A 13,258-nucleotide genomic window follows, 5' to 3' on the forward strand; every position below is an offset into this window, starting at 1 on the left:
ATATTTTAAGTTCTTCATTATGGCAGTTATCTTAAAAGGCTTTGGAACATTCTTACCTTCTCCAAAGACTCTAGTTGTGTGGACAAAGCAGTCTTAAAAATGAAACACTGGAATAGTAAATGATTTTTTTTTGCTAAGTATGCTTTCTTAAGGCTATCTCATCCCTTTAGAAGGGGTCTGTATTTTGATAGAGGAATAAAGAAAAATAATTAGTATTTTAAAAAAAGCATATAATCAATAAACTTTGCAGTCTCCCAGATAGTATGAAAGGTATGTAATTAAGTGCCACCATTGATGTTKCTGTCGCTAGGGTTGTAATCTCTTACGATTAGAGGATGTTGTATTCATTTATCAGACAAATCATCTTTGTAAATGTTGTCCTTAACAGCTTATTACTTAGGATGCAGAACTCAGTCTCATAAGTTAGTTGGCTCTGATCCAACAAAACAGTTAAGCACATGCTTAAGTGCATTGTTGGATGGGGGCCAGAGGTGCTCAGTAGTTTACGCAACCAAGGCAATACGGAACCCTTCCTCCGAACATCTAGCTGGGGAGAGTCTTCAGACACAAAAGAAAGTCATAAATTAGAGATTGCCCTTGAAGTCAAGTCCATCTTTGTGGACAGAGGTTTGTTTCCTGCTGTGTAACTGCTCATTTCTGTGAAGTCTGTTCTAGTGCGATCTGAACTGAGACCTCTATTGCTGCTGACTTTGAGCTTTCTCGTAGCTTGCTTATGGAACATCATAGTAAGAGTAATTTACTAAATGTTATTGCCAGTATACTTTTTCCTAATAAAGTAATTTAGCTTATTTTTAGCTAGGGGAAGCTGGGTTTGCTGGGTTAAAGGTTATGAGTTACTAGACAAAAGATAAACCATAGGAAACCAAACTTCATTAGTTCCACTGCTAGTGGAATAATMTGTTTGTCTTTCAGTTTTCTGTCATTCTTCTTTCTAGTTGTAACATTCTGTGTTTTTTTAGGAAGTGCTTTAAAAGAGCAATCAAAAGTAATTGATTGCTTTGGGTGATATGTAAGGATAAATTATTTTACAGGCTTGCTATATGTCTTGCATGTAGGTTTTCAGCTGGTGTCTCTTAACCTGTTCTCAAGTTTGGTTCCCAGTTTAGCAACACATGTTTAAACCTTAATTTTCATATCAGTCCATCTATCCAGGTGTGTAGAACAGTTTGTGCCCTATTGTGAATCTATATTCATTTGTCAGCAAGTTGTAGGAAGATTTGGGGAAAAGTAATGTGACAATAGTTGAAAGTAATAATCCTTCTCACTGTTTTAGATGCAGTTCATTCCCTAATGTTTTAATCAAATTTAGGCATGTGTTATTAGCTTTCAGACTTCTTCATTCCCTTTGATTAGTCACGTTTGAGCTCTCCTGAATAAAACAAAATGCATTTTATTCTAAGTGATTTTTAAAATTTTAGTCKTCTTTCTCATGGATCTTTTTCCATCAGTCTCGCTATGTCTTTTCAATGTAAACATGGATATTTTTAAGGAACTCTTACCTGTCTCTTTGTTCATCGTATTTAAACTAGACTAATATTTTGGATGATTAAAAGCATTTGGGTTAAAGTGGATTTAGTTTTGTGGCAATATTTTTTTTTAGCTTCCAATTTCAATTGATTTCTTTCATCTTTTACAGATGAAGATTATATACTTCATCTGTAAAACTTTCCTCCTAGTTTTGTACTTTCTTGCTTAATCTTCAGATGTGTAAATCAAGTAGATTTAGTTTTTAGACTGCCATTTTTTTAAGATGTATTATTACATAGTTTCTATTTTCCCTTTTGTTGACTTGAATTCTTTGCAATCCCATTTCTTAAAAGACAAATTAGTTGGAATATCTCTTCTGTCTTAGTGCAGTTAATTCTTTGGAAACTTTCTACTTTGCTTTTTATTTTTTTACAATATTTTTAGTAAAAATATAAATTATATTGACAGATATTAGTCTTGTTACTTGTGTGATTCACAAAGATAGTTGATACAGTAATGTCATTAGCTAATTCCTCTAATAATCAAATTGATCATAAATTTAGAGTTGAGTTATAAGTTGTTAAACATTCCAAATATTTCTTTCTTTTCATGTTAGCCATGCATGTGTGTATATTTTTTTCAGATTGTCCCTCTTGCTTAATTAGCTGAAGACCTTCTGCATTTTCTTTCGTGAAACAGTTAAAAGTGGTATTTTTGAGTCACTTTAAATAGCTTCTTCCTCTAGTTTATTAATAAAGTTTATTCCTTCTTCTAACGCATTTGTTAACAGGTCAGATATATTTTTCTTCCTGTTTTATAATTCGCTGACTAATTTTCAAGGAAACTGTAGTAGTCTATTCCCACTATAAATTGTAAAAGGGAATCAGCTTTTTGTGAAGTTCTGACTTCGGCTTTTGTTCTCAGTCCTGTAGTGACTCCACAACACAAATGTTGGAGATCTTGGTGTGATAGGATGGTCAGCTTCTTGTGCGGAGTGGGGGGAAGGCGTTCCCAGTTAAATGATACGAAACTACTGAGAAGTGCCATGCCATTGGATGCGTACACATTTATAGATATCCTATTAGAAAAAATTTTAACTGATACTTCCTTCAAATATAGAAGAATAATTAGTAGTGAAGAAGTTTTTGCCATTACATTTTAAAAATGAAACAATTGATGTGTTTCTTGTTTAACTTCCAACACTTCTGGAAAGAGATAATGTTTTTGTGTCCCTATTAGAAAATACTGTTGTTCTAATTTGCATAGATGCAGGAGATCTTTACTTTATATCATTATATACTTCATCTGAAAAACATTTTTTTCATGTGCTCTTTCCGAGGAGCAGTCTCTGCAGGTTACATTATATGTTTTTGCACAGGCACCTTGTCTAACACACTGATTACTTCCTTGATGTTAGAAGGCAAAAGCAGTTCCCAATCGAGGGAATAGTTTTAAAATAAAAAATAGCAAATGCTCTGTTCTCAAGGAGTTGCCTATCAAAAAGATAAAAATATAAGACTTGTGAAAAGTGGATCATTTTTTTGAGGCTGCCATTGGTATATTATATCTTAGTAGCATTCCTTCTGATTTGTAGGGTGGATCTCTTTTTTTGTCTTTTCTTTTTTTCGTTCTCCTCTCTATTCCCCAGCAGAAAGATTGATAYTGAAAGGAGTCTGGTGAATATAACACTGTACTGAGAAGTGCATGTTGTTGTCAAATTGATCATTTCCATAACTTTACAGGGAGATGGGGGGAAGTATATAACTATAACTAAGAACATGCTGTCTTGCAGGGGTTGGCTGGTAGCCTGTCAGAATGCATTTGGCATGAAGCTTCTGCACAACTGGATCATTCTGCAAAAAAAAAAAAAAAAAAAAAGTATGCAGAATGGAGTAGTTTCCAGTCATTTTTCATGAATTGAGTGCTATGAAAACTAATAGCAGCTGTACTGAATTAATTACTCAGTTTCTTATATTTTACGAGTGTAAGGACTTCCGTTTTTGAAGTTGAATTTAGATATGGCTCACGGAAAGTGACCTCTAAAGTTGTTTGTTTGTTTTTGATCAGGTTTAATACGTAAGTCTTTAAAAACTAAGTAGTGGAATATAATCTTACTTGATATTTTCATGAGGTTTTTTTGGACATGTGGTCAAAACTTGGATTCAATATGAAGGGACATGTAACTATATAAACACAGTAATCAAATATTTGCAGTCAGTTTCTATATATCAGATGTTACTTGAAGGAAAGAATGATAAATACTATTTTTTTTAATTTGTATGTCTGGAGGGATATCTGAAAGTATGGATAACTCTCCGTACCTGAAATTCTAATTCAGTGGAAGTTGAAGTATGTGTTTTGGGATATTCTTGCTGAGTCCATAACACTGCATTGTTCCTCCAGATGTGAAAGTACATCTGTGTTATTGTGAAGTCTTTAATTATGCAATCATGTTCTATTCTTTTTCCTCTGTAATCCTTGTTTTACCTGTTACATAGAATATAGTGTATGCACTTAAATGAACAGTATTTTTGTTTTCTCCTTATTAGATGTGCATCTTACTGCTCAGTATTTAACCTTGCTTTGAAGTCAGAAATCGGAATTTCTTCATGGGTTTTTGCTTCTGTATAATATGAGTGCCTCTGAAATGTTGTTCTCCTTTTATCACAGCTGTGTGAGAACAACAATGATACTATTTGCACTTGATGGAGAAACACAAACCCATCAGGCTTCTATAATGTGATTGTTCAGGTAACTCAGGATATGCATGCCATYTTAGGAGTTTTAAATGCAGCTCCTGTACTCTCCTTCTGCATCTGTGAATGTTAAGGGCTTTTGCAAATCAGTCCTACATAGATTGGCCATCCAGAAAAGATACCACAGAAGAAAAAGATTGATTCAGATAACTTCTTGGCATCTCATAGAATCTTTGTGGCAGAGATAGGGCTAAAAACGCAGTTCTGCATGGCAGGTTTTTTTGGTTATCTTAGTTAGGAGACCATCTGTTTTCTTTCTGCAGTCTCAGTCTCGTTTTCCACTTCTCTCCTGTCTGTGTAACAAATGATATAATGCTTCAGGTCAATGTTGTGCATTGCATGAGTCATGGCCTGTTGGGGGCGATGGGAATAGCAACGTGTAGTCGTGTTGTAACGCATATGTAATGGGAACTGAACTGCTGGAACAGACCACACAGCTGTTTCCAAACTATCAAGCATTTGATACAGCAACCATAAGGTTCTCTTGTTAGTGTGTTTCCTCGCTATTAGTTGAGATGTGAAATAATATTAACTGGAAGGCTCATAAGAAGGAGAGGACCTTCCAGATCTACTGTATCTACTTCTTTGTATAACATCTGGTAGTATTCTAGATAGACAAACGCTGAAAATGGGGGAATGCAACTTTTGGCCGATATATTTCATGTCCTTATTGCTCATAAAGGAGTATTGGGTTTAATTTTAGGCTCTTGACAGGCTCTTACAATTCTGGAGTGCATGGGCAGGAGGAAAACAAGGAAATAAAAGTGTGCATGTGAAGCAAGAAGAAAAAAGTTCTGTAGTAGAACACTTGATCAGTTCTATGGGGCTTTTATACAATCCTACTTATCCTACTATCCAATTTTATACTTATTGAAGTGAGGATAAAATTGGTATTTACATCTTGCAGACGTTTTTACCCCATTTAAACAAAACTGTAATTGTCATATGGTTTTTTTATGTTTAAAACAGCACTGTCTTTATCATAAAACTGGTTTTCCACTGGGAAAGGACAAGTAAGTAGAGCGTGCCAATCTACTACTGTGAACATGTCTATGCAGTATATTGTGAAATGCATGCAAGATCACTCTGGCCACTGCCAAGTAGACTGATATAAAAGCAGGCAGTGCCTAGTGGCTTTGATTCAAGTCAGAGCTTGTGAACCTTGTATAAGGCTGTGCATCTCCTACTTAGTTCCTGTGTTGTCAGAGGTCACCTAAAGAGAAGGATGGGAGGTAGTGTTGTGCCAGACCTTTATGATTTACTAGGAAAACTTGGACACTTTAGTTTTAATTCAGTTCATTATTATGGCAATAATATGCTATTGTGGTTGACATTTTATGCTTTTCCTTTTATCCAAATGTGAACTCTTTCAGGGTACTTGTTCTTCCTTTATAACAACAGTGACCTTTACTGAAAATTGTACTACTAAGTATAATTAGAGATTATCAGTATCAAAGTAATGAAGTATCAGCATAATGCTAGCAAGTGCACATAAATGTTGAAGTACATTCTGTTATTAACTTTGTGTAAGATAATATATTTGTATTTACAGTTGGCTTGGACTGTCTGCACATTGTCCCAAAATTCAGTGGAATTAATATATATTGTTTCTATGGTACATTGTATTTTTTTTTATTGTATAAAAGCTGTTTTTTTTCAAAAATGGTTTGTTTGCTGTTCTTAAATCCTTGCCTTGCTTCTTCAGTTTTGAGTGCTACAGACTGACATTGCTTAGGAATTAGATCTTTTCTCCGTAATCTGAATTACTTGTTTCTCTTGCAGCCGTTGGATATCCCTGATGGTCGAAGGGCCCCGTTACCTGCTCATTATCGTAGTAGTAGTACACGAAGCATTGACACTCAGACTCCATCTGTCCAAGAGCGCAGTAGCAGCTGCAGCAGTCATTCACCATGTGTCTCTCCCTTTTGCCCTCCTGAATCTCAGGATGGGAGTCCTTGTTCAACAGAAGATTTGCTCTATGACCGTGATAAAGGTGAGAGTAGAATGGTCCACCATTATGTATGGGAGGCATGTGATGTCCTGCTTTTACAACAACCTTCATTTTACTCATTACATCAGTTTTTGTTTCTGTTTTGATTTGATTGTTGTGGAGGGATTGAAGATTTATCTCAAAATTGGTTTTGTTTGTTTACATATCTTTTTCCCTCTTGTTTGTGAAACTTCACAAACATCTTCCATAAATACGTCAGAGGAGCACAGCAAACAGTCCTAACTATTTGTGAAGATTCTGATGTGAAGAATTCAGACAGTAACACGTTCATGTTTAAAAAAAGGTTTGCAGAAGGTTTGTGGTAGAATATGTATTCATCATGGGTGAGTTACCTGCTGAGCAAAATGGTGAATTAGTAAATGACTGAACTGATTTGAAAGTACTCTGCTCATTACCTTTCGCACTACACTATAAGCTATTTGGTGAGGAACTCTGATATGAGTTTGAACAATCTGATGGAGAAATAACTGTTTGTGCTATGTTGCATAACAAACCAAAATTTTTGAATAATTTATGTTTATATATCGATATCCTGCATTTYTTTCTAATTTCACAAAAAGTAGTTTAGCTTTTCAGAAGGTAAATTGGAGTTTCAGTATTTAAAAGAGTTAATTCGCGGGTAAGACATGCAGAACAAAAATATAACCACAACTATAAAAAGACTGATTTTTGGACAACTCTTCTTATTAGTTAATTTGTTCTTGGGCTTCTGGTTGACTAGATTTAAATCTTTGTATTAACTAGAGATGTGAATGTTAGTTTGGAGGAATGCAGGATTTGGGAGAAAATTGCRAGCTAAGAGTAGTAAATTTCACAGAGGAAAAGAACTTCTATGTTTTAGATTTAGCATGGAGTTACTAATAAGCTAAGCACAAACTAAACAGTTTTTTTTTTTTTTGAGGACAGGATTAAGATACGAACATTTTTCTGTGATTTTTTTTTCCTTAATCCTATATTCTTAAAGTAATCTTAATTCCATGTAATCTGAAGGGAATAAGGTTGGGGAACAGGGAAAGAAATAACTTTTCTTTGTTTCTGAGAAGTATTGCCTTCCCATTTTAGATTTGGAAGTAAGCAGATAATAATAATAAAAAAAATCACCCGAATCCTAAAACTTTGGGGGAAAGGGAGAATTAAATTAACCATTTTAAAAGTATAACACTTAGCCTCACATGATAAATAACCATGCTTCCAAAATAACAGGAATTCTAGTTTTTCCCCTCCTACTTTTTTTTTTCTTTCTTTTTTTTAACTAACAGAGTGCATGTGAATTGTGTCCTGTTGCAAGACTGAATCACTGTAGACATCCACTTAAGTGCTAGCACATGGGGATATTCTTAATTGACTGGTAAATTTGTTCATGTCTCTTTTAATAACAAATATATGTTAAAAAGTAAGGAAGTGCAAAGAAATTTAGTAGGTCTTTTTGCAGTTGGTGCTTAATTTCAGTGCCACAATACCTGGAATTTTCAGCAGTATTTTATTGGCAGTAGCGAGTGAAGACAGATTGGAATATTGCCTCTAATCTTTTTATTGCTTTTCAAGGATCATATCTTCTGTCTTGGCTTTTTAAACCACTACTTGGAGTAAAATTTGTTGCTGAAGTTTACAAGGAATAGATGTTTGTTTGTGATTTTGGTCTTAAARCTGGCTTAAATGCTATCACTATATCAAAAATCTGCTTACTAGTAGCAGTAGAGATGGTAGTGATAACTAACCAGCTTTGTAAAGTTAACAATCATAYTTTTAAATTAGTTTAAGTATTTCTTAAGATATTTAATATTGTGTTTATGAAAAATAAAAGMTTGATCATCACAACCTTGTTCTTTAAGGACAAGGTAAAAGCTAGAAAAACATGTAGCAAATTTCTAACAACTGAAGTAATCAGCTCAGAGGCTGTAAATGTGGATCTGTATCCAGAAAGGCACCTTTTACTCCTAGATCACTATGATCACATAAGCTGGTGGTTCTGAATAAAAATGTTTTATCCCTCTGTCAGAGTAGTTGAATTATAGATAAATGAGGGATATAGATAGAAATTAAAAGAGTGTAGAGCACTTTGAGCGAGACAATTTAGTAAGATCTATTGATGTTCATTGCTTTATAAAACAAAACTCATTTTTTCACATGTTCTTATTGACAGTTCTGTGATGCTAGAATGTAACTGTTGTGAGGAGTTTGCTGTAAGGCCTATTAAGTTTTGAAAAATATATTTTTGCAGATAACCAAATGTAGACATTTTAAAAACAAGAAAATATCTTACTGATTTTTCTCACATTTGAATTGTATTTTCCTCTTCACTGGAATAACTTACGTAAATTTACTGTTTAAAAGAAATACAATTATCAGCTTTATAAATGCTCCTGAGTGTGTTTCTGAATAGGAAATGGAGGTTAGTAGTTTGATTGAGACACAGGAGCAGTGAGAGGAGCCAGCACTCTGCACAGACACAGCACTGCTTTACATTTCTAAAGCATCTTTTATTTCTTGTGCAAAGCTGTGTTTTGGCCTGAGGCCCTCACAGCTGCTCTTTGGACTATATCAGCTGTTTGCTTTACATTTCTGCAAGAAGCTGCTAAATCTATTGAATTTTTTTTAGAAGAAAGTGAAAGCTAAGTTTCAGAAAAGGATCGTAATACTGCTCTGAGTATATCTGAGTAATATCTGAGTAGTGATTCTAAACAGTATTGACTGGAACAGAGAGGGAAGGGCAGGAGACAAGGTACTTTAATGGCAGTGGGTATTACGCTTTTGTTTTCAAGTACAGCCCGTTGCAAGGTAAGTGACTGCCTTGCTGCATTAAAGCCACCAGTTTCACTAGATCCATTTTACATCATTCTGATCCATTAAGCAATAATTTTGAGCGTTGCCTACCTAGCATACTTAGAACTGTGACAGATGCAAAGTTCAAGTAGATCCCCAGGTATAAGCAGATTAAGTTCATTTTTTCATACGAAAACAGCATAACTTGTTTTTCAGGGATTTTGACTTAAGTACTTTTGTTTAGTATTGTGCATTCCTGCTGTTGCTAGCAGGGTGTACAAGCAACCTGTTGATGGAGGTGGTATCTCTTGGATCAAAGATACTTTTTAACTTTCTGGTATTTGATTCCTAGTTTTTCAAATGAAAATTGTATATGAAGTCTTCAGAGTCTTCAGAGACGAAAGCATTTTGAACTGTAAAATCTTTCTGAATCCATCAAAACAAATCTCAAGTTTCATTGACAAAGTTTCTTTTCTCCTTTRAGTTATGTCACTCAAATTGTTTTACATATTATCCTTTAGTCTCTTTGTGTTGTTATAATATATGCAAGTTAAAATTTGTGATATTAMATCTGTTGGCTAAAATAGTGTTGTTCAGTGTTTAATTGCAATCTGAAACACTTTCTAAACAATATATCAATTTTAAATAAATATGTTTAGAAATTGTATAGTACAGTAAGATTCCATGAATTTCTTCCGTGTGATTAGGGTAACAAAATTTATTTTAAGGATTACATCTGTAAATCTTAAATCATGGTCATCTTTGAAATTAGATTAGTGTGTTGAAATATGCCAACAGGGCATACCCTGCTGGTGGAAGAGTGGAAGATAAATAGGGTCCTTTAATATGAAAGACCACGCGTTTCAGCCTCTGAGAAAGTAAATGAATGTGTTAATAGCCATGCTTGAGAATGAATGTTTGCAGTGTTATTAAGGATTCTTAATATTGAAGTTTGGCAGTTAACAGCTTACAGGATACTCGCACAACTGGAGACCTGCTTACACTGTAAATAAGCGCTTCTTACCAGTTTAAATAGTGACATGTTTTTCCAGTATGCTTCCATTCTAGCCCCAGTGCTCTAAATGGATAAGTAATACTAAGCTTATACATGCGAGCCTCTGAATAACCATAAGTATTTTTCAAATAGCAGTGTAGTGTGTGTTTGGTCAAAATGAAAAGTTAACAACTTAAGTAAGCTTTAAAAAGCAGGGGGAGAGAAAGGGAGAAACAGATCTGATCAAATTACATTGCATAATTTTTTAAAATTTGTTTAACTACAGTCCTATTACAGAAATTTTCAGCCAGACAGATCCAAGTAAACCAAGAACTTGATTGAACACTGACCTGGCTAGACAAGACTCTAAATCGTCCAAAAACTGACTTAACTTYGAATTTGCTTTGATTCTTTCCTTGGATGTACTTGCACGGTTTTCCATTAATGTGGTAGAATGAGCAGTAGCACATTTTGTATYTCAGAGGTTTTAAATAGAATCCTGGATCTTCAATTTTAAATATTAGAAAGGGGGAAACAAACTGTCTGGACTCTGTTAATGATTTTTATATTTGGAATGAGCTATGTGAGCCAGTAGTGGAAAGATTCCAGAAGGACCGTCATGCTCTTAGCGCGATAAATACCTAATACTGTCTCTAAGCTTCTTCTGTCTTTGTGCAGTTAACACCTAAAATTCTGTACATAAAAGTTCTGGGTTCACTATACATCAAGAAAGAGAAGAAGAATCAATACATTCCTGAAGTATTTTTTTCATATCTGTCATAGTAAATCTTCAAAGGGAAGTGTGACATTTGAGTTGATGGTGTCATCTAAGTGGAAATACTAATGTATCAAAACCTCTAACGATCAGCCTCAGTATTTGAGTCATGGTTATACAAGTGATTATGTAGTTACTGTTAGCAAGCTTTTAAAGGAATTTTGGACTGCTTGTGCAAATCTAGATCATAACACTTGAAGCTTCTTACTTGGAACATCAGCTGGTTGGTTTTCCACTGTTACTGAAAAGGCRCACACAAACCGCAACAGAGTAAAGAAGGGTATTTGAATTAAAAATGGTAAGATACTCAAAATTGGCATAAAGATTCAGAAGCAGTAAAGCAACAACAGTTATTTCTCGCCAAATTAGATGCATTTGTTTACATCCTCTTTAAACTTGATGTTTAATTTTACTTAATTGTAAGCCTGAGCAGAGAGAATGGGGGTCATTAATATTATTAATAAATAAAAATTGATAATTAATATTAATATTCCTTAGGCACTTCTTTTTGCAAAGGTAAAGGCCATAAATGCTAAATTTCTGTGAGTAATTATTTCATACTTTATTTTCTCAAAGCATTGAGTTGCATGTGGCCAAGATGAGAAGAAAGATGTTTCATTTTTTGTTTAAAGTGAAAGCTTTCAGTGTCTTAAGTTTTCAAAATTTTGTGCTTTTGACACTGCCAAAGTTGAGTTTATCTCTTACTAATTTGCCAGAAAGTACAAAGAAATCTGCCTATTGTTTTTTCTCAKAGATCGTAATGCCTTTGATTCCATGTATGCCTAGTAGTCATCTATAAAATACACCYAGACAGTTAGAGCTTGTCAAAAATATCTTTAATAGCTATATACTATATAGTTAGTAATGATGAGAGAATCGAATAGTGGAAGTTGTTTTTTATTTTGAATACTAAAACAGCTAAATTGTGAAGCAAATAAGGTAGGACATTGTAATGATGGGGTATTAGTACCTGTATTACAAACATACTTTTTTTTTTCAACTTCTTAGCTGTTTATGAGGCTAATGAGGTCCATATTACTGTGAAGAATTATGTTTTAAAATAAGCAATATGCTGTATATGCACATTTTCAGTATCTGTGTTTATACAGTGAGAAGGCATGTTATCATTACCACTCATAATTCTTCTGCATGTATTATGCATATTCCTGTTGATTTATGATTTTTTTTTTGAAATACATAATAAAGAACTTGCTTGTTTCCAGGATTATARCTCTGCTTTATTCCAATTGCAGTGTTCTGGATAAAAATAACCTCCTGTTATGTGTTGTTATATGATAGATTACTGCTGCACTGAAGCTTGTATTCTGAAGAAATGTGCTATACAAGGGTGTTAGAAATAGCCTACARTAAAGGAAGCGTTGTGGTAGAAGCAAACCAGCATAGTGGCTAAATTGTGAAAAAGGCATCTTGTTTGGAAATCAAATTTAATTAAAAAGCACTCTCAATCTCTAGTAATATAACTGCTTTAAATTTTCAGACAGTGGGAGTAGCTCACCGTTGCCCAAGTATGCCTCATCTCCCAAACCAAACAACAGCTACATGTTCAAACGAGAGCCCCCAGAGGGATGTGAGCGAGTGAAGGTCTTTGAGGAAATGTCGTAAGTAATGCCTTTTATATCAGCTGGTATCTGCAAAGCAGTAAACCTTTTTACTGAGCCTATTCAACTGCAGATGAATAAACTATTCCAGCTGATGAGTTTTTCAGGAGCAAACTATTCTTAGTTTGTACAGAAGAGAAGTTGAAGTGTTCACGTTGGTTTGAAGAGGAAATGGAGTCTTTTATGATTGAACTCTTTTTGTGCATTTATAAAAGGCAACAAAAATCCAAGCAGAAAAGATAAGGTACATTTAATTTCCTAAGCATTTATAAACCTTTTTGTTAACTTGTGTAAATGTTCATGGCTTAAAACAAAAATTCTCCTTGTCATACTTTATCAGTTTCAAGCACAGGTTATGTTTTGATACATACAAAAATATGTAAAATGAAATTAAACCTATGTTAAAGTGATTGTGGATGGTAGTATGGCATAGGCTTTGCTCAGTAGTTTTGCTGTTGAGCAAGAGATCAGAAATTAAACTCTTGGACGTCGTGTCTTTTTCCCTGGAACCAGCAATATTTGAGCACGTGCTGTCGAGGTTGCATGCATAGCCCCTGTGGATGAAAGGATTGAGGAGGGCACATTTCTTGCTCTAATAGCATTCATTGCCTGCTGGATGTTGAAGGAGCAAAGTTGGGTTGTGGAGGAAGCCTCCAGACAAATTACAGAATATAGGAAATGAGAAGTCTATTTCACTGAATTTCTCAAAGGGATTTAATATGCCTGTGTTGTTGCTGCAGTATTTTCATTAAAGAAAAATTTGTGTCATTCCAAATTACCGTGGCATTTTTTTGTGTGCATATGTACTGCAGATTTTTTTTTTTTTTGCTGAAAGTTGCATGTTTATCCAGT

At 34.3% G+C, this 13,258-nt stretch overlaps 1 protein-coding gene across 1 annotated transcript in view; it reads left to right on the top strand.

The window, feature by feature from the left end:
• The window catches only part of GLCCI1 (glucocorticoid induced 1), a gene marked incomplete at its 5' end in the record, with an annotated part of 56,484 nt that overhangs the window by 39,969 nt on the left and 3,257 nt on the right, over positions 1–13,258 (top strand). The window contains 2 exons of the mRNA XM_085310573.1: positions 6,027–6,237; positions 12,286–12,406. Of these exons, the coding sequence (XP_085166699.1) occupies positions 6,027–6,237; positions 12,286–12,406 (332 nt within the window). The remainder of the gene's footprint in view (positions 1–6,026; positions 6,238–12,285; positions 12,407–13,258) is intronic.

Source organism: Rhea americana, unplaced genomic scaffold (assembly GCF_003343005.1).
Source record: "Rhea americana isolate MKP2758 unplaced genomic scaffold, rheAme1 scaffold_32, whole genome shotgun sequence".
NCBI classification, from domain to species: domain Eukaryota; kingdom Metazoa; phylum Chordata; class Aves; order Rheiformes; family Rheidae; genus Rhea; species Rhea americana.